At 35.6% G+C, this 23,253-nt stretch overlaps 1 protein-coding gene across 1 annotated transcript in view; it reads right to left on the bottom strand.

Annotated features, from left to right (window-relative positions):
- The window catches only part of LOC106877405 (uncharacterized), a 71,825-nt gene that overhangs the window by 11,429 nt on the left and 37,143 nt on the right, over positions 1-23,253 (bottom strand). Inside the window, exons 2-4 of the mRNA XM_089349196.1 lie at positions 12,839-12,939; positions 2,387-2,655; positions 856-981 (exon numbers count right to left, since the gene is read on the bottom strand). Of these exons, the coding sequence (XP_089205322.1) occupies positions 856-981; positions 2,387-2,655; positions 12,839-12,939 (496 nt within the window). The remainder of the gene's footprint in view (positions 1-855; positions 982-2,386; positions 2,656-12,838; positions 12,940-23,253) is intronic.

Raw genomic sequence — 23,253 nt, 5'->3', positions numbered from 1 at the left:
TTTCCTACCATTATATACATGAACTACTATTGAACTTCAAAAGCTCAAAGACAATATAATATATGGGTATATTTATTTTTTTTATATATTATTTTTTTATATATTATTTTCTTCATTTTGTACTTCTTTGTAAAAAACATTTTCATTCTCCTTCTTCTTGATAATTTGCTTTCGCAATGAAAACCGGTTAGAAATCTTTATTAAAATATGCTTCCAGTTTAGCATTCTGCCTTTTTTTTCATTTTCCTATCATTTCTCCACGTGCGGTTAACACAACCCCACTATTTACTGACTTATATATATATATATATATTATTATTGGTTATATCTGTTACATATATCTTATCAGTTGTTTATTTGAAATCAACACTGAATGCTTTCCATCAGTGCTTGTTTAAAATTTTGATTTGGCTCATTTTGATGAATTGAAAACAATTGAAATAGAATTTTGACAATATCAGTAAATAAATATCTGGGCAAATGATTCTCCAGAAGTCAAAGGAGAGATAATCTATCTAAAAGCTCATTGAATTTTAGGATATTTTTTCTTAACCTTTCTTAATGTGTATTCTTAGGTATCTTATTTAAGTTTAGCTTATTAAAATGTTCTGGAAAGTTTAAGGAAGAGTACGATGAGAATCTCTCTGGTCTGATGATGTAATATTTCAGCCAAAACAGACATGGAGTTTGAACAGCCCTTCAGCTGGTCAGCTACTGTCAAACCATCTAACCCATACCAGCATGGAAAACAGACACATGATGATGATGATGATGATGATGACTGTTTTAAATTTTAGCTTCAAAATTCTATCAAAGACAAAATATTGTTAATGAAAGATCTGAGTAAAAGTTTACCTGCATGAGAAAGAATAAAACCATCATTGTAATAAGCTCTGGGTTCACGGTAATTGCCCATGATATCTGGAATTTGTTGGCTGTGATACATACGAAGATTGCCTTCATAAACATACCGACCTTGCACTGGAAAAAATTAATTCAGTTTTTTTACTCACTATGTTATTTATGAAAAATACTTTTAGATGTTTTAAAATCAATAATGTCATAGAGTAGTTTATAGTCTGAGTTCATATGATCAATATAAGAAGAAAATGGTAATATTATGATTTCTTAAGACAGTTAACTTCATCTCCAGTAAATAAAAGCTTTTTTTCAAAATTTATATCCATATAATGCTATACAATTGGTTTGATTTCTGATAGTCATAAAACGATCTTACTTCCAGCAGTGTACATAGTATAAGATTGGATACAAGGAAGGAACTTTTATTTTTACATAAAAGACACCATTCTAATCCACTGGCAAAAAAAAAACAAACATAATTAACCTTAATTTAGAAATAAAAGCTCCTGGTTTGAATCTAGTCTAGTATTGAGTATTCATCCAGAAATATAACACCTGATGATGAAAAGCAGTTTAGTTGTAAAACTTAAATTCTTTCATTTCTAAAGATGAAGTTAACAGTCTAAAAAAAATTACAATCTTACTAATAGCTTATGTTGGATGTGCTGGAAAATCCAAATTCAATTAGTTAGACAAGGATCAATTTTTGAGAATTTATATTATTTGTGCCAATTCTAAAAAAAAATTTATTTGAGTACATATTCTTCTATTGACTCCTCAGGCTGTTCAAAGCTTTGTGAGTGGATTGGATAGTTATAAACTGAAAGAAGCCCATCACAATTATATATGAATATATATATATATATATATATATATATATATATATATAGGGATCGTTTGTAGTAATACATAAATCTGGAAGAGAAGCACACTCTAAGATGTAGAGAAGTTAATATTATAGTGGGGTGGACCAGTTTATGGGGTTACCCTGGGTTTCTCGCTCACAAGGGGTTTAGCCTTAAGGCATATCTTCAGATCATATGGTGTAGTGGTTAAGAGTGTGGGCTACTAACCCCTAGATTCCGAGTTCGATTCCAGGCATTGAACTGAATAATAATAATAATAATAATAATAATAACATCGAAAAATACCTTAGGAATGAGAACCTAGGTTCAAAATTTCCCCAAGACACCTGATGAAGGCTGGAGGGTATATCAGCCGAAACGTTGTGTTAACAACAAACAAGATGAGGAAAAATATCCGTCAAATGTAAATAATGTAAATAATTATTTAAGCAAGTTTAAAGTGATTTTTTTTGTGCTGTAAACCATTTCTGTGATGCCCCCTCCTTCCCTTGATGTCCTAAGCACATGCTTATTTTGCTTAATGGTTAATCCTGCACTGATTACAGTAAAATATGCAAGAACTAGGGATAGAGAGAACAAAGATTTATAAAGAATAACTTTCTGAGAGTTCAATCAGTATCATTAATTAAGAAAAGTATCATATAAAGATTGATTCTTACCATTAGTGACATTGGGCATTGATAAAATGTCTCTCATGAGAACAGGGTTTTTTCTTACACCATTCTTAAGTTCATAGTAAGCATCATTCGGTCCTGATGCTTGCATGTATGGTTTTGTCATCCATAGACGAGAAGAACCAACCTTTGGCATAGGTTTTGGTGACTGTTCTTCTCTGTGACTCCTGAGTGACTGGCTGTTGCTGGAATCAGTTGCCACAGCTGGAAGGTTGTTGAAGTTCTGGTTTCTTCTCTTGCGCTTGCTTCTAGGTCTAGAATATGATAAAACAATATATATATATATATATATATATATATATATACACCCCCCCCCACACACACACATATATATATATATATATATATATATATATATATATATATATATATATATATATATATATATATACACATACATGTGTACATGTGTATATACATCTACACTCTCTGAGTGGTTGGCGTTAGGAAGGGCATCCAGCTGTAGAAACTTTGTCAAATCAGATTGGAGCCTGGTGTAGCCATCTGGTTTCACCAGTCCTCAGTCAAATCGTCCAACCCATGCTAGCATGGAAGCGGACGTTAAACAACGATGATGATGATGATGATGATGATGATGATGATGATGATGATGACATGTATGAAGACATGGGACAAAGGATCTTTGGGTGCTGGGCCTCACTGAGGAAAGGACAAGGGACCAGGAAATGTGGAGATTTGCTGTACTTGATAAGACATGTCAAACTAAGAAAAGTCGATGTCTTCCACACACATACAGGCTTGTCCTTTCAGGTGCCACATAAAAAGCACTCAGCACACTCTGTCAAGTGGTTGGCATTAGGAAGGGCAGCTCCCAGCTGGTCAGCTCCATGTCAAACCCATGTCAGCATGGAAAACAGACATTAAACGATAATGATGATGATACACACACACACACACACACACACACACACATATATATATATTGTCTGTAAAACATAAATCTGAAAGAAGAAGCACACTCTAAGATATAAGAGCAGCATATATTAAAAATGGGGAAGGCGAGTTCATAGGATTACCCTAGGTTTCCCATCCATAAAGGGTTTAACTTTATGGCATATTGTCAGATCCAAAAACCTGTTGGCTCAAGACCTCTTAAAAATATGGAGGGGGAAATGCCTTCGCTATGCACACACAAACACACACACAAAAATACACACATGTATATTAGATAGATAGATAGATAGATAGATAGATAGATAGAGACAACAGACAGATACACACAGTTGTTCAAAAGTCCTTTTAGCATCTAAATGATATGTATTTTTTTTTTATTTTGTTACAATTTTGTTTTTATATATATTTAATACTATCTTTACTATTTTGTTCTGAATACGTTTTGATATAATATGTATAAATTGTTTGATATATTTTAGAAAAATATTAATATCAAAATATGAGAGAGACTATTCATTGTCCTAAGAATGGCACCATCTAATAATTGTAATACTGTTCAATTGTTTGAGAATACCTTGTTGAATTTCCCAGGGTGGTCCAGGCAGTTAGTTTATATTAATACTAAAGGGACTTTTAAATCAGCCTTCACACACATATATATATACACAAAAGGAAAAAATGGATCAAAGGTCCTTCCCAAGCCATAGGCTCATAAGGCTGGTTTCCCAGATTCTGTGGGATATATACCCCCTCCCCCAACCATTGGATGGGATGCTGGTCCATTGCATGATTTTTCATTCTGTCAGCTGAGTAAACTGGAGCAGTGTGAAATGAAGTGTTTTACTCAAGAACACAATGCAATGCTTAATCTAGGAACTGAAACCACAATTTCAAGATTATGAATGCAACACTCTTAACCACTAAGCCACATGCTTCCACAAACACACACACACTCGCATACATACATATATATGAAATCATCTAAAATAGAAAATATAAGCAGAACCTCTCATGAGAGTCAAAATATATGCTCGTTAGCAGGTCATGTGCCTACATTACACTTAAGAAATCCTGAGCAAATTAATCAGTCACAATAGCACTTATATACAACAGGATGTGAAGTTGCGTGGCTTAGTGGTTAGGGTATTCACCTTACAATCATAAGGGCGTAAGTTCAATTCCCGGCGATCGTTGTGTCCTTGAGCAAGACACTTTATTTCACGTTACTCAGTCCTCTCAGCTGGCAAAAGTGAGTGGTACCTGTATTTCAAAGGGCCGGTCTTGTCACACTCTGTGCTATGCTGAATCTCCCTGAGAACTATGTTAAGGGTACATGTATTTGTGTAGTGCTCAGCCACTTGTTCATTAATTCCAGAAGCAGGCTGTTCTGTTGATGAAATCAACTGGAACCCTCATCACCATAACTGATGGAGTGCCAGTTAGAAGAGGAAGAATGTACTGTGGAAGCAGGACAGCTTCAGGTGGGTTGGTATTAAAAGAATTAAATATATAACATTTCTAAGGAAACCTAAGACATTAAAAAATTGGACAGATTATCTCATAGGAATTGTACCTCATATCTATGGAAGGCTGCACTTTTTTCTGTGTGTGTGTGTGTGTGAGTGGGGGGAGCATGTGGTTTAGTGGTTAGGGTGTTGGATTCATGATCATATGATTTTGGCTTAGATTCCTGGACCAGGTGATGCATAGTTGTTCTTGAACAAAACACTTCATTTCACATTGCTCCAGTTCACTCAGCTGGCAAAAATGTGTAATCTTGCAATGGACTAGAATCCAATCCAGTGGGGGAATATATACACCACAGAATCCGGGGAAATCAGTCATTTGAACCTATGGCTTGTGAAGGACCTTTGATCCTTTGGGTATGTATGTATGTATGTATGTATGTATATATATATATATATATATATATATATATATATATATTTAAGAATTTAAGGATTGGAGAAAACGCATGTTATAATTGCATACTTTATTCCTACATATGTTTCAAAGGATTACAACCTGTGTGATCCATAGGGATCTTTGATATTAAATTGTAACCTTCTCATTATGACCGATTATAATCGGTCATAATGTCTTACATTTAAGATGATTCCCATGCTTTCCCTAATGAGAAGGTTACAATTTTAATATCAAAGATCCCTATGGATCATACAAGTTGTAATCCTTTGAAACATATGTAGGAATAAAGTATGCAATTATAACATGCGTTTTCTCCAATCCTTAAATTCTTAAATATACTCAAATACCCAAAATTTCAAGGAGTTCCTGCCTTAAAAACAGGAACTAAACCACAGTTATTTTGTGTTCTTTGCTACATTGGTTTCTATTAACCCATTTATTCTATCAGAAGAATTTTTATTCATTAAGATAGAAGAAATACACATAATTATATATATATATATATATATATATACACACACACACACACACACACACTCATACATGTCCTTCACAGTAGATGTGTTAAGGTCACTCTCCCTGGTGAAGAGGACTGGCTTGCAAGAGTCCTGTGCTGGTGCCATGTTAAAAGCATCCAGCACACTTTAAACTGTTTGGCATTAAGAAGGGCATCCAGGTGTGGAAACAAAGCCAAATCAGACTGGAACCTGATGCAGCTCTCCAACTTGCCAGCTCTGGTCAAACCATCCAACCAATTCCAGTATGGAAAATGGACATTAAATCATGATGATGATATATTTTGATATATATACACCAAGGACGTATATATATATATATATATATATATATGAACTTTTGACTCCGTATTCTTTCTGTTGAAGAGCATAGCTCGAAACGTTAAAGACTTTCTGTATTCCTGAGCGTCAAACTAATACATCCTTTTGTTGTTTACACCACCTGTCCTCATCTGTTGTTGTTTTTTTTCGTACATTCTCCCACATATAATACACGCTCACGTGGTCACACCAGCTAATCCTGTCTCCATTCATCAAACACGAACTTCTGGATTCTACCTTCTTTCATTCTGGATTTATTCTTTCTGGACTGTTTTATTCTGAACTCTACACCCTCCGGCTGCACCTCTCCTACCCACGGATTACACTGGACCCATCTTCTGATTGGAAATCGCCTCAATATACCACGACGTCTAAAAAACTTTTGAACTTTTGACTCCGTATTCTTTCTGTTGATGGGCGTAGCTCGAAACGTTAAAGACTTTCTGTATTCCCGAACGTCAAACTAATACATCCTTTTGTTGTTTACACCACCTGTCCTCGTCTGTTGTTGTTTTTTTTTCGTACATTCTCCCATATATATATATATATATGTATATATACACATACATACATACAGACACACACACCAGGGACGCCGAGGTGGGCAAGGTAGGCAGGGCCTACCTTGAATAACATAGATTGATAGCAACATTTTCCTCTCATGGCAAAATATGCACATAATTCAATAAAATTATGAAGTTTGGTCTGATTACTAAGCATAAAATGCAAAAAGAATCATGTTTTTGTAGATTAGGTCGACTTAATTCGCCCCCTGCTTTTTAATCACAGTATTTAAGCTATGCATACTACTGCTGTAGTACACATGCTGAGAACATTTCTACAATAACGTTTTCTTTACATGCTATAAAGGCAGAAATAGATCTGCCTACAACTGACTCCCGCACCTGTGTTTCGGTTATTTTTTGTGTATTTTCCTATATAAAGGTTGCCAACTGCCTATCCTGAGTAATTACTGACAGCATGTACCTGATATACACACACACATATATATATGCATATACACACACACACACACACACACACACACACACACATCTATACTATAATGGAGAAAGCTGCTTATTAATTAGGTATGTAACAATTACTAAAAGAAAGCAATATTAAAAGCTTGATCATCTGGAAATATTTATAAAAATTCATGTTCTAAGAAATTTCCTATAATTTTGATTTCTGAAGTTTATTGAATTTTTTTAACTTCAAATTCTCATAAATTTAGATATTCATTTCATTCACTACGGAGTAGATTTTAATGTTTAATAATGAACATCATTAATTTGTTGCAGGCTACGTTTTTATTTGCAACAGTCTTTCATTCTCGCTCACCTCTATTTTTTATTAATGATAATTTAATAACAGCTATATAACTTTGATACAAGACACAATTTCAAAAATATTATCAGTTTTCAGAGTTTGTTAAATGAATATTTTTGATAAAATGAAAATTTTTTAATATACTGGTATAATTTTAAAGTTATTTTGTGTTTAATGACTGCATGCTATTATACAAAATAGCTGTATAGCTTTCATATGAAGCACAATTTCAAGAATATTATCAGTTTCTGGAGTTTGTTAAATGAATATTTTTGATAAAATGAAAATTCTTTAATATACCCGTATAATTTTTTTGTTTTTTAAATGAAGAAGTGATTTTGTTGGTACGGCTACTTGGAACGCTATAAGCCTTAACTATGTGATTGATGCTATTTCTAGCATGCTAAACAAGATAGTTTTTAAGGAGCTTTCATTTACATATAATATGCAACTGAAAAAGAAAATTTAGCAGCAAAGGCACAACGGTAGAGAGAAAGATGGGCAACTGAATCAGATGAAGCCAGGGCAAAGTGACTGAAACAGATTTCTGAATATGCATGGAGGCGTAGACATGATTCTGTTTCCACTACACATAACCGACTGGTTAGGCATTAGGGTATTTTGAGAGGAGAACATTCTACTTCAAAATAATGGTGTCAGATCACAAATTGTTGATGCAACACTAAAGAGATCTTTTCTTTGCGATCATGTGGAAGTAGTGGAGATGATAACCAATCTAAGACTTCTTACAGAAGGTCATTCTGATGAAAGAGAGTTTGCAAATTACCTTCTTGATGTAGGAAATGGTAACATTTCTGTTGAATAAAGCCTAGGTGAATTCAAAATCAAACTACCCAATGACCTTTGCTTTGAAAGTGGTACTTTTTCAGATCTATGTGATTTTGTATATACTGACCTCAAAAATAACTTCCCAAACCCTGAGTGGCTTGCAAACAGAACTATTGTTACTCCAACAAATGAAGCAACACATTTTGTGAATGATCTTCTGTTGACCAGGATCCCTGGTGAGCTAAAAATATACAGAAGCTCAAATACAATTGATAATGAAACTCTGTACCCAATTGAGTTCATCAACAAACTTACACCATCAGGGTTTCCACCACACTTTCTCAATCTGAAGAAAAAATTATGCATAATGCGTCTGTGGCACATGCTACATCATTGTCAGTTTATATGATCATGTTATTGAGGTTGAGGTTGCTTCTGGTCCTTATGCAAGATCAACTCTACTAATCCCAAGAATACCACATGTGTCTCAATAAATGGAATTTCTATTCACATTTAAACGCAAACTGTCAAGCCAGCTTTTATCTTGACATGCAACAAGACACAGGGACAGACTTTTGAACAAATTGGAATATATCTTCTAACACAATTCTGCTCAAATGGTCAGCTGTATGTTGCATTATCTAGAGTTCAAAAGAAGGCTAATATAAAAATATTAGCTGAGAGAAATGGAAACAGTATGATTACTAACAATTGTGTCTATAAGGAGATATTACTTTAAAGCAAAATATGCTTTTTAGCAAATTTCAGCAAATAGAATTCACGCATAAAATCATATGTAAAGTAACATATATTTGTGTGGAATTAAATTGTTTTGGCATATTTCAACACATACCAAATGAATGATATCGTTATATTAGATTATTCTAAATTTGGGTATATTTGAAAAATTAAGGAAACGCCATTCCCATGTGTTCTCACAGCACCAGACTTTTGTGTGTGTGTGTGTGTATCCCTCCCTCCCCCTATCTATCTATTTATCTATCTATCTATGCTCAGTAAGTTCTATCAATTATTAATGATAGATATATATAACAGATTGACTCTTTAAAAAACAGAGATTATGATTGTGATAAAATAATGAAAGCAATATTTACTGAGCAAGTGAGCACTAATATACAAAGAAATAATTAGATGTAAAATATCATAAAAATGGTTAGAACTGGGAATCAAATGTGGGAATATTATCGAGTGGCTAGCAGAAAACTGCCTGGAGGGTGGTCTTTCTGCTAGTATATATATTGTATCTGTTTGTGTATGTATTACTATGTCAGTATGTGTGGTTGTATTTAAGTGAGAATCCTTTTAAATGGAGTACTACAAAATTCTCTTAAAGCCCTAATAAGGTTAAATAATATAGCATGTCTTTTCTGTTAGTCAAGTCTGTTATCTAATTACTGTGATCCCTTTAATCTTAAGTCAATTGTCATCCTACATTTTCTATAAATTTCAAGATGAGTCAAATATTGCAGTTGATTATTTTGTTAATTTCATTAATGAAGTTTTATAGAAATGATCAATGCCACCTGTTATTGAGATGCTGAAGGGTAGCACAAAGATAATCTGTTAAATTGAAGTACAATTAAATCAAGAAATAAGTTTTAGCCAAGGAGACAGTTTAAGCTTCCTCATTTGGATTAATTAGGAGTTCTGAAATCTGTAAATCTTTGAAACAATAACAATTACATTTTGAAGATGTTTCAGCATTTTAATCTCATCAAGACCCAACATTATAGTTATATATATTGATTTAACTGCTCAACTATTCATCTAATGCAAGGGTTGGTGAACCAGGGTAAATTACCCCAAGTGGGGTTAAAATGAAATTCTCATGGGTAATGAGGACTCATTAGACATAAGTAAAATTATATAAAAAATGTATTCCATGTTATCTATGATTTTCTTTCATTTGAATCAAGGGGTAACATTAGCGTAAATAAATATATTTTGGAGTAATTGGTTAAAAAAGCTCCCCAAACCTGCCTGATCTAACACACGAGACCTAATGCATCTGTACACCAGATATTCCCTGCTATACTTATGCTGTACAGATGTAGAGTCTATTGATCCTGCTACTCATCACTCACATCTGGATCTCAGTAGTAAATACTTCCAGTTGTTTCAGCTCAGGGTCTCTCCTCACCTGAGTTCTTATGTCACTGTTCCACAAAATCCTCCAACCAGCATCAGTTACTGACCATCTCATTTCTTATAGGGAAGACAACTCCTTAATATCACCTATCTCTGAAGCCATCATTCTAAGAGACTTTGATGGACACAATTCTATTTTGCTTTCACACTTCTGCAATATTGCTGCTGCAGAAAGTGAATGTTTTCGCCACTCTCAAATGTTTGTATTACTTGTATGTATCCACTCCTATCCCTGTTCCTGACAAATGTACCAACACATAAACTGCCCTTGATCTCTCTCACACCTTCAAAGCCAGTTAGCACCATCTCTGCACCAAATGGATTCTCTGATCACTGCATTATTATTGATTTCATCACATTTTTAATGTCCACTTTTCCATGCTCACATGGATTGGACAGAGTTTATTGAGGCAGATTTTCTAAGAGGGATGCTCTTCCTGTTATCAACCCTCATCTGTTTTCAAGTAAGGTGATATTTCCCCATGGCCAGACATGTTTTTGCAGAATATTGAAAATTCAATTATGACAATCACATGATGTCAAGACAAGGAGACACAAACATTCTCACACATACACATGTACGCACACACACACACACACACACACACAGATACACATACATATGACAGGATTCTTTCAGTTTCTGCCTGCCAAATCCACTCACAAGGCTTTGGTCAGTCAAGAGCTCAAGGCTGTAGTAAATACTTGCCCTAGGTGCCATGCAGTGAGACTGAACCCAAAACTACATGAGGCTGGAAAGCAAACTCCTTAACCACATAGCCACATCTGTATCAGCTGATGTTACATACTTAACAGTTACATACTTAACAGTCACTTACTACAAAACATTATTCACCCCATCAATTCTAACCCTCTGGATGGATCCCAGCCTGTTCTACACTGATTATCCTTAGCAGTAAATGTGTTATACCCCACTTCCACTTTATTTACATGCAGGTATGTTAGTGTGTGAATATATAAATCAGTGTTTCTCAACCATTTTTTACCTGTGGACCCCTTTGATTCCTATTTTACTCTACTGGACCCTGTTAGCCATTCTATGTTTAAAAAAATCATATATTTTCATAATTGAATATTATTAGGAAATGTATAACAAAAAATTGTTAAAATATTTTGTGAATTGTAGAAGTACAAGCAATTCTATTGCACATAAATTTTAACAACAAAATCTTATATGGATCCCCAAGGGTTGTAGGGACCCTGGTTGAGAACAGTTGGTATAAATGAACCATAATACCACTGTGTGAATGCTTATATTTTTTGCTGCTGAGTCAGAAGAAGGGTAGTGTCCATGAACTTTTTCAGAGTCTCCAAGACTGATGTGAGGAAGGGGAAATTATCTTCAAACTGGAGACCTAACTCAAATGCTTTCAGTAGAGTTGACTGAACTAATTAAGCCTACCCAACAAGAAGTATTAAATGTCAGCTAAACAGGTGACCAAAATCCTCTTCTTGAGCATGTTCTTCCTTCCACAATCTTCTTACAACCATAGTCCATAACTGCAGGACATCTACCAATCTGTTGCTCTCATTTCTAAAACTCAAAGGTTAAGGATATTGATGCTATTAATTACCATCGTCACTTTGAGATCCTTTCCTTTCTCACTTATCACATGGAACCATGACAACTGGAGATATACTCCTATGACATTCACCTGTGAGAAATTAGGCAAAAGCAATGTTTTCACACTTGATTAGCATATGAAAAATTTCTAGTCAAGTTACCCTCCTGTTGTGCGCATTCCATTTCTTATTTCTTGGATGAGATGCTTCATGTCAGTTCTACCATTACAATATATAGTGAAAGGGCCCTCTTTGATCACTTTCTTATCTATTCTACTGTATTTCAAGTTTCAGTAATGTTTATTTGATTGTTGTTTTTTTATATTAACATAACAAATACTTGTAAAATAATATATATTAGTGACAGAGGCAGTAGTAATACTGATAGGTAATATTAAATGTGGATGTTCTGTTAGAACAAACCAAACTGCAGCAGATATCACAAGGGAAACTCTCATATTGGCTTTTAGTGCAAAATGCATGCTTGTTTATATAACTAGAAGGGAGATACAAATACTAGGTAAATATTCAAGATAAATAGGCTTTAACTACTTTAACCCATTAGCATTCAAACTATATCCAGCTCAAATATTCTACCTGCTTTACATCCAAAGTGGCCAGATCCAACCTCTCATACCTACTCTACAAGATTATTTTTAAAATAAATAATCACATCATTGAAATCTCAAAGCTACAAAATAATGCATTATTAATTTTTTTAAATATGAATAAATAAGCGTTACATTTGACAGAATAATCTGAATGCTAAAGGGTTAAATTGTACCTACCCACAATAGATATAGCAGTAAACCATAATAATATAAGTCTTACATGCAAAAACTAGTGAGTTGCTCCCTGCCAAATTAGATTACAAAGTGAGACTTACCCGCAGCAAAAGTAGAAAATTACTGCAGAAACGATAACTATGATGAGAATCAAGCAGACACAGACTATCAGAACGATGATGATCTTCTCATTTTCCATTTCCTGCAATAATAAGATAACATATTAAGACCGATGACTTTGGAAACAATGACAAGCATAAAACATGGTGCTCTATCTATCATGATAATTATATAAGGAAGAAAGAAAATTATATAAAAACTGTTCATGGAGATGTGATGTAATAAGAAAGCTATTAAAATTATTTCAATTTTAAATGTCAAGTCTTTTTTTTTATTTATTTGTTTATTTTCTGAAAGCTATTATATATTTGTCAAATAATCCGAGTTACTGTCCAGTTATGGTTTATCTTCTTTGCCTTGTCATTGAATACTAAATTACTACAGTATATCAAACTATTGTTCATGTATATTCACCAACTGGCAGAATGTACACAGTGAAAATCAGTGGAAACAAAAATGTGAAGCATCTGAGTGGTCACTTGCCCTTCACCTTGCTAAAAATATCAGCTAAATCTCTCTAAAATTACACCCTAGTATCTTAACAAAACACACACACACACTGGATAATATATTCCTAAATGTCTTCTGCCTTTTAGTACCAGGCTTAAAAAAAAAAAGTACGTACTAAGGTTGGTTCATTCAACTAAAACCCTTCAAAGCAGTGCAATGGCAAGTATAACATGATTCACAATTGAACGTACTGTGTTACCCAGGATCAGTGATGAATGAATCAGTAATAAACAAGCACAGCCGTATTTGTAAATGACTTATTTAATCAAATCATTGGTTATTCCTAAATTGTTTACAGTGTAATGTGGTTGGTGAAGGTGCATAACTCAGTGGTTAGAGTGTTGGACTCCCAGACCAGGCTGTGTGTTGTGTTCTTGAGCAAGACACTTTATTTCATGTTGCTCCAGTTCACTCAGCTGTAGAAATTAGTTACAATGTCCCTGGTGCCAAGCTGTATCATGCTTTGTCTTTGCCTTGGATAACATCACTGGCATGGAGAGGAGAGGCTGGTATACATGGGAAACTGCTGGTCTTTCATAAAGTGGACTTGTGCCTCAGAGGGTAACTTTCCAAGTGCAATCCCATGGTCATTCATGATTGAAAAGAGTCTTTACCTTTTACCCTAATGTGGTTGATATTAGGAAGGGTATCCAGCAGTAGAAACCATGTCAGAAATGACATTAGAACTTGGTGCAGCTTTGTGGCTCACTGGATCCAATCAACCAACGCCAACATAGAAAACAAATGTTAAATGATGATGTTGATTATGATGATGTTGATGTTCCTTATTTAACTCTTCCAAAAAACTTTTCTTATGTCAAATCCCATTAGTGAGTACATAAGCAACATTTTTATCATTACTTCTATGCAAATTAGCCTCTTACCTAATGATCAGCCACTTAACAATTGAACATTCAGAACTGAATTGTTAAATTGAGATATTCCTGTATATAACACATCAACAAACTTATAGAGCACTGTGTTCATCTTCATCTTGGTGGTATTCATTCTTTTGAGCTTATTCCGGACTTTCACTTAATAGAGTTCATTTGTAATATCTACCTTTTCTACGTGTGTTCATCATCATCATTTAACGTCCGCTTTCCATGCTGGCATGGGTTGGACGGTTTGACTGAGGACTGGTGAGCCAAAGGCTGCACCAGGCTCAATCTGATCTGGCAAAGTTTCCACAGCTGGATGCCCTTCCTAACGCCAACCACTCCGAGAGTGTAGTGGGTGCTTTTATGTGACACTGGCATGGGGGCCAGTCAGGCGGTTCTGGCAACAACCACACTCAAAAGGTGTTTTTTACACGCTACCTGCATGGGAGCCAGTCTTGGCGGCACTGGCAATGACTATGCTCGAATGTTGTTTTTCACGTGCCACCGGCACATGTGCGGTAAGCCGACACTGGCAATGATCACGCTCGAATGGTGCTTTTCACATGCCACCAGCACGGGAGCCAATCCGTGGCCCTGGCAACGATCACACTCGGATGTGCTTTTAAAGTTCCACTGGGACGAGTGCCAATCAGGCGGTACTGTCATCAGCCATGTAAGTGATTTTGATTTGTTTTCACTCGCCTCAATAGGTCTTCGCAAGCAAAGTTCATTGTCCAATGTTTATAAGTGGGCTGGTTACACCCACTGGCATAGGCCATGGGCCATGGTTTCACTTGGCTTGTTGGTTCTTCTCAAGCACAGCATATTTCCAAAGGTCTTGATCACTAGTCATTGCCTTGGAAAGGCCCAATGTTCAAAGGTCGTGCTTCACCACCTCATCCCAGGTTTTCTTGGGCCTACCTCTTCCACAGGTTCCCTCAACTGCTAGGGTGTTACACTTTTTCACACAGCTGTCCTCATTCATTTGCAACACATGACCATACCAGTACAGTCGTCTCTCTTGAACACCACATCTGATGCTTCTTATATCCAACTTTCCTCTCAAGGCGCTTACACTCTGTCGTGTATGCAAGCTTACGCATGTCCTCACCAGTCACAGCCCATGTTTCACTGCCATGTAGCATGGTGGTTCATACACATGCATCATACAGTCTACCTTTTACTCTGAGTGAGAGACCCTTTGTCACTGCAGAGGTAAGAGCTCTCTAAACTTTGCCCAGGCTATTCTTATTCTAGCAGCTACACTTTCAGAGCAAGCACCCTCGCTACTGACTTGGTCCCCTAGGTAACAGAAGCTATCAACTAATTCTAGTTTTTCTCCCTGGAATGTGACAGGAGCTGTTCTCTGCACATTTTCAGTGTTTATAGCACCTGAGTATTTGCCACAGACAAATACTATCTTCCCAGTTAGCTTCCCTTTGATATTGCTGCACCTCTTATGTGTCCATAGCTTAGACTGGGTACATATTTTGGAGTTTCTACCTATGCCTTTTCTATAGATCGAGCAGGGTCATCTACCTGAAGGGATTTGTGTTTTGTGTGCCTTCCTACTTATTAAGACTTTGGTTTTAGCGAGGTTGACTCTAAGGCCCTTCAATTCTAATCCTTGCTTCCACATCTGTCAACACGGAAATGTCATATCATGTGTACTATGATAAATCTTGTTGCTATTATATTGATTTATTAACAAGCAGAGAACGTAAATAAAACCAAGTTGTTATGTGTTTTTATCTAATCTACAGTGTATTTACAATTACCCATAACTAAACAACAACAACAATAACAAAATGGATTTCCACAGTTAAATGATTTCTTCACTATACTAAGAGCTGAAAATAAAAGTAAAGTTTTAAATTTGCACAAGATACATTTTCTTTATACTTCATTCTTATTTGTTACTTAACCTTTTCATAATAAAACTTGCCTACAAACTTTCCTCGAAAATGTTATAAGTCTCAAAACTCTATCAACATAATTGACAGTGTCTCACTACCACTCTCTGTTTGTCCATCCCACGAAGGGAGATAACTTTTATGTTATTGTGAAATATATTTGCTACCTAAATGTGGTTAACCCTTAAGGGTTGATGCTACTGTAGCTTGTAGCCCCAGGAAGACATCTCCAGCTGGCTATTGACACACTTTCTGTGCCCTATCAGTATTTGCAAAGGGAAGTCATCTTTCCCATCTCCAGCCTGACATGATATACACGGACCCAAGTTTCTGGGTATTGACCCGTCATCAGCATGTGACAACCACCGGTTGGTGATGGGAACCAAAAAGTAACCTCTCATATCGCATGTAATATTGGGAATATATTTTTTCCACTGTTGGTAACAGCAGGTAATGTTACATTTGTAATTAATGGAGAGCTGTTCAACAATTAAAATAGCAGAATCTACATAAAATCACATTTCTAAGCCATTCACTTCTGATGATGAGCCTTTAAGCCTGAAATACATAAAAGTTACTTTACTTCCCCTTTTCACACAGTTAGAAGCTCTCTGTCTTCATTATTTGTTATCTTACTGCTGTATCACAATGCTTCTGGCAAACTACAATGCTCTTCTACTATTATTGTCACTGATGACTACTTTGTATATTTGGAAAAAATATGAGTTTCTCTTATTTAATTTTATTTTAATTTAATAAATGATTTATTTTAAAAAGTAGTATTTGTTTCACTCTTTTCTATATGCACTAAAGAATTTCAATTGAGTAAAATTATAATCATAATTTTACCTGCCTATAACATGCAAAAAGCACCCAGCCATAGAAACCAAGCCAAGTCAGACTGGCGCCTGGTGCAGCTCTCCAGCCTGCCAGCTCTGGTCAAAACATCCAACCCATGCCAGCATGGAAAACAGACATTAAATGATGATAATGATAATGTACCCAGTTAATATTACCTAATATTTCAACAGTATACTTCAAACATTATTGAACAGTTAATAATCTAGCAGATAATATTTTTCCTCCTTCCAGTAATTCACTCTGGAAATTAATAATATCTAAATAAACCTATTTCAATTTTTAAAATCCTACTGCAAAGGACTTTGAGGTCAAATTTTTTTGAAAGCTTAGCTGTTATTCACAAGTGGGTATGAACAGCCTGGGAGAATGCACCATGCTCTCACTAATTGTTTTGTGTGCCCGTGTAGTCATGAGCAGACACAGACACCCTCTTAGCTTCTCCCTTGACCCAGCAAAACAGCAAGGATGTGACAGTTGAAAGGAGAGAAGTCTGCACTAGCATTCAGAAAGAACCCACTTTCAGTTGAATAAACTGGAGCTATATGAACTGATGTGCTTTGCTCAAGTACACAATGCATTACCTAGTTGAGGAAGTGAACTGATGATCTTATGACTATGGTCCTAACAACCTAATCGTTAGGCTACTCAGCTGAGACTAAATACATATGAGTTCATATATTTATTAATTTGTATTTATAGATGAAGACATGGGCATGTGGTAAGAAGCTTACTTCCCAATCACATGGTTTTGGCTTCAGTCCCACTGCATGACACCTTAGGCAAGAGTCTTCTACTGTAGCTCCAGGTTGACCAAAGCCTTATGAATGCATTTGGTCAGTGGAAACTGAATGAAGCCCATTGTGTGTGTGTGTGTGTATGTATGTATCTGTGTGTGTGTATCTTTGTGCTTGTCTTCACCACTGCTTCACAATTGATGTTAGCTTGTAAATATCCCCTGTAACTTAGCAGTTTAGCAAAAGATATTGATAGAATAAGTACCAAACCTAAAAATGACTACTAGTATTAATCTTTTCAACTAAAATCTTTCAAGGCAGTGCCCTAGAATGGTCCAATGATTGAAACAAGCTAAAGATAAAGCAAAGATAACTCACACTGTACTGGTGCTCTCATAGTTATTGTTTGGGCATCAACCATGCAAATTTATGCAAATAAGTTAGTCTCTAGGCATATACTTGGTTTACATTTTAATGAGTAGCCATCAGCCAATATCATTGGAGAGCATAAGATGGTGAGCTGGCAGAATTGTTAGCATGCCAGGCAAAATGCTTAGAAGCATTTTCTCTGTCTTTATGTTCTGAGTTCTAATTCTGCCGAGTTTCACTTAGCCTTTTATCCTTTCGAGGTTGATAAAATAGGTAGCTTAGTGGTTAGGAGTGTTGGACTCATGATCATAAGATTGTGGTTTCAATTCCTGGACCGGGCGACACATTGTGTTCTTGAGCAAAACATTTCATTTCACATTGCTCCAGTCCACTCAGCTGGCAAAACAGTAATCCTGCAACAGGCCAGCATCCAGTCCAGCGGGGAATATATAAGTCAGAAAAACCAGGAAACTGGACCTATGAGTTTGTATGACTCAGGAAGGACCTACTTTATTCCCCAAAATTGCTGGTCTTGTACCAAAATTTGAAATCAGTATTATTGGAGAGCATGTGAAGGCCATAAGCATAGCACCTTTCTCCTGGCAAAATCAATAAAGTTTGGGCAGAAAAGGTGAGTGAATTTTGGTGAATTATTAAATGACACTGTAAACAGCTGGTCCAAACATCATCTCAAGTTACTCAATTTCCTATCTCTATGTGTTCATTCAGGTGACAGTGCATAGGACAAATGCGCAGGTATGGGAAATTCAGAGCTGCTTAATGAATACATTATGCATACATATAGTTATACAAACATATGTACTTATATCCATACACACAGACACCTAAATACATATATATATGTAAACCTGATGAATTCACAAAGAGAAAAATACATATTCATGAACACACACACACATTTATAGAATATCCCACCCTGTTTCTCGTTGACTGTAATTGTTATTTTTTATTTATTTATTTTTTTTTGCATAAAGATTAATCATTTGGACAGGGGGTGATTATTAAAATACTTTTCATATGTGACGTATGCATGTATGCACATACATATATACATGCATGCATAATACATGCACGCATGCATGCATACATACACACATATGTACATACATACATACATACATAAATACACACACACATATAATATCATCAAAATATTTTCTGATGACGTTTTATATAACACACTATAAAAGCATTTAATACTGATATACTTCAACTTGTTCATGAATAAGTGTCTTGAAGCATTAACAGTGCAAAGCCTAGTATTAATAATATTGTTTTTCAAAGGTGAATAGATGTTTGTTAGTAAGGCAGGTCACTTAAAAGTTTCTTGGACCTGATGACCGAGATATGTTAAATTCCTAAATTTTCATGGGCTGTCAGATTATACAGTGACACAAAAATAGTGAAACGAAGATTGCATACATGTAGTGTAAGCCATTGATCAGACACATGCATGAATACTTACACCACACGTACAGAAGATCACAATGCTTGACACTGTGTAAATTAGAACAAAAATCTTGACACTTTGTTAGTGACCGATGTTAATTTTGTTCTGAAGGAAATACATTCATGCCATAGCAAAAACACTGTGCCATGCAAGTTAAGAAAAGTTAAGCCATAAAACAACCATACAACAAGTCTATATACACACTTCCATAAGAGTATTAATGGAATGCCCCCAATTAAATCATCAATAAAAAGAAAACAGAATAAATAGGACAGCTTACTGTTTCAGAGAAATTAAAATGTACTCTAGGGATATTAGTTGTACACCCAACAGTGAGAATAACAATGATTGTAGACAGCTTCAATGTCCTATATCTAGATTATAAGTTTAATTTCTGTCCTTAGGTTGTAATATGTGACTGTGTGACCAACTTCCAACAGCACCATATTGGAAACAGTAGGCTTCACAAACATGAAACAGTCTTGCCTATTAATGAAAGTATCTCAAAATTGAGACATATCCCATTGTCTGTCACTGTTTTTAGCTGATAATAATTGTCATATTGCCCATAGAGATTTATATTTTGGCTAGTAAGTGATTATCAAAGATGCCTTTTGTGCGTATGTATCTCAACTTGAATACACTATTAGAAAAGATATCTACAATATATATACATATATATGAACACAAATGTCTAAAAATATTTCTACTCTTTGAATAAAGCTTTATCTCTTTATTTAGTGATTAAAAGGATGCCAGAGTAATTGATTTGTAAAGTATAAATTGAAAAGAAGATAGTATTATGGATTGAATAAACTCCAACATATTGGTTTATAGATGATCAACATATCCACTTGCCTTGCTAAGAAAGGAGCTCACCCAGCTAGTTTGAATAGCAATAAAAAAGCAATTAGATCTCCCTTAACTCATTCCCCACTGTTTTAACCCTTTAGCATTCAGATTACCCTATCAAATGTAATGCTTGTGTATTCACATCATTTTGAATTTATCGTGCATTATTTTGTAGTCTTGAAGTTTCAATTATGTGACTATATTTTTTAGGCTAACATTGTAGAATAAGTGTGAGAGGCTGTATCTGGCCAGTTTGAGTATGAAACAGGAAGAATATTTTAGCCAGATATGGCTGGTTTAAATGCTAAAAGGGTTAAATAAGGCAGGTCACTTTGGATAATGAGTGCTGAACATCTGACAAGATTGGATTGTCACAGTTGGAATACTTTTATCATAAGTCAGCACAATCGAATCAGACATGAGCTTAAACAACAATATCTCACCTACATGCCAACATACTTTATTTTTTAAGTCTCTTCTGTCATCATTATTACTATAAACAATCCCTGACCCCCCAAAACTAAAAACCTGTCTACTACCCCAATCCCCCAACTGAAGCTTATCAGATTTTTCCACTCCTCATCATCTCGTCAGCATCTTACCCCTACCAAATCTTGCATTTTTTCTAAACCTCTGACCAACCAGACCTACAACCTTCTGGAACTCTTTTCCCTGCTACATTTTCTCACAGACTGAGCCTCCTAAAATTCAAGCTGAGCAACAACCCTATCAACCTCATCAGTTAGTAAAGGTCAGCAAACACATGGCCCTTGCTATTTTCCTTGCTTTAAAATAAATACAACATTGACAAAGTACATAAATTCACCCTTTCTTTTTCTCTCACTCTTTTATCATGTACATGCACACTCTTCTTCTTAAGACCTTCATATCTATGGAGTATAGGGCACTGATGACTTTTCTCGACTATTCTGGACCCTGGGCTGTCTTAGGGCCATGATCCTAATTTGAGGAATACCCTCCTTTGAGGAAAGGCCTTCCCTTCACATTGTAACCTGTATGATGGCGATGCTCATGTGATGATTAAACAAGGCTGTAGTATTATTGATAAATAAAAGAACTTGCATCATTACATCATGATTAATAATGGTTTCACATTTTGACACAAGGCCAGCAAGTTCAGAGTAGGGGATAAATCAATTACATTGACTCCAGTGCTCAACTGATACATATTTAAGTGACCCCCAAAAGGATGAGAGGCGAAGCTGACCTCAGTGGAATTTGAACTCAGAATGTAAAGATGAACGAAATGCTGCCAAGCATTTTGCCTGGTGTGTTTAATGATTCTGCCAGCTTGCCTCCTTAATGTTGTCTAAGAATAACTACTGAGGATTATTTATGACAAGGAACAATAAACAAGGAACAATAAACAAGGAATGACAAGGAACAATAAACAATAAAAGTTCAGCTTTAAAAGAACATCAAAACAGTCCTGTCATTGTTATGCAAATTATCATAGCATTGCATATAAATTGATCAAAGCTATTCAAGGACAGCAAATATTTGCAGCATGACTTTTTGACTAGAACTGCATGACATGACATGACAATAGCATTGCCAACAGGATATAGATAATTGATTTTATCCGATCCAGATTTGGCCGAAGCCTGGTTGAAGTGCTTGTCAGCTAGTGTAAGAACAAAACAGTTGATGGACAATGACGAATCCAAGTAAACACTTGATCTCTAGTGGGTAACTGTGTATCTCCTCAATAACAAGACATCCATGCTTGTTGCTCTATCTCACTTTAACCTTTCAACATTCGGCATAAAGCAACATTCTCCTTTCAAGTACTCCCAGTTTAGTTGTGGAAGCTTTTCTTTTTTCTTCTCCCTGTTCTTTTTTCTGTCTTGCAAGTTACTTAGCAACCTCATTAATGCCAGTAGCATGAGAAAAAAAAAACAAACATCCAGTACATACAGTTAAATGGTTGGCATTAGGAAGAGTATCAGGCTGTAGAAATCATGCTAAAGTTGATATTGGAGCCCAACACAACCATGTGGTTCTCTGGATCCTGTCAAACTATCTAACCTATGCCAGCATGGAAAGTGGACATTAAATTATGATAATGATAACGATGATATCAAAAGCAAGAGTTGAGAATATCAAAGGAGTTTCGACAATGATATATCCTAAAATGTTGAAAGAAATGAAATTTGAGGATATAAAGGAAACAGTAATGTCATCAATAAGACCAAAAGAAGAAGTTTTGGGGCTTCAAAACAACTGCAGCACAAGCTTTTGATTAGTACAGTGCAACATGGTGCAACACCATAAACTGGCACTCTGTTGGTTACGACAAGGGCTCCAGATGATCCAATCACTAGAACAGCCTACTTGTGAAATTACTGAGCAAGTGGCTGAGCACTCCACAGACATGTGTACCCTTAACATAGTTCTCAGGAAGATTCAGTGTGTCACAGAATATGACAAGGCTGGTCTTTTGAAATCCAGATACTCCTTTTTGCCAGCTGAGTAAACTGGAGCAACATGAAATAAAGCACCTTGCTCAACACCCCACTGGATATTGAACTCATGACCTTATGATTGGGAGCCCAATACCCTAACCACTAAGCCAAATGCCTTCACCACAAACATATGCAAAGCAACAATTAATCACTATGAGTAACTTAGTACATAAGTTGTTGATTCCAGTAGGATTTGAACTCAGAACATATAAGAAACATAGATACGGGAGTGGCTGAGTGGTAAGAAGTTTGCTTCTCAACCACATGGTTTCTGGGTTCAGTATCACTGCATGGTACCTTTGGCAAGTGTCTTCTACTA

This window comes from Octopus bimaculoides, chromosome 3, assembly GCF_046866305.1.
Source record: "Octopus bimaculoides isolate indiv1 chromosome 3, ASM4686630v1, whole genome shotgun sequence".
NCBI classification, from domain to species: domain Eukaryota; kingdom Metazoa; phylum Mollusca; class Cephalopoda; order Octopoda; family Octopodidae; genus Octopus; species Octopus bimaculoides.
This window is presented reverse-complemented; position numbering and strand designations above follow the sequence as displayed.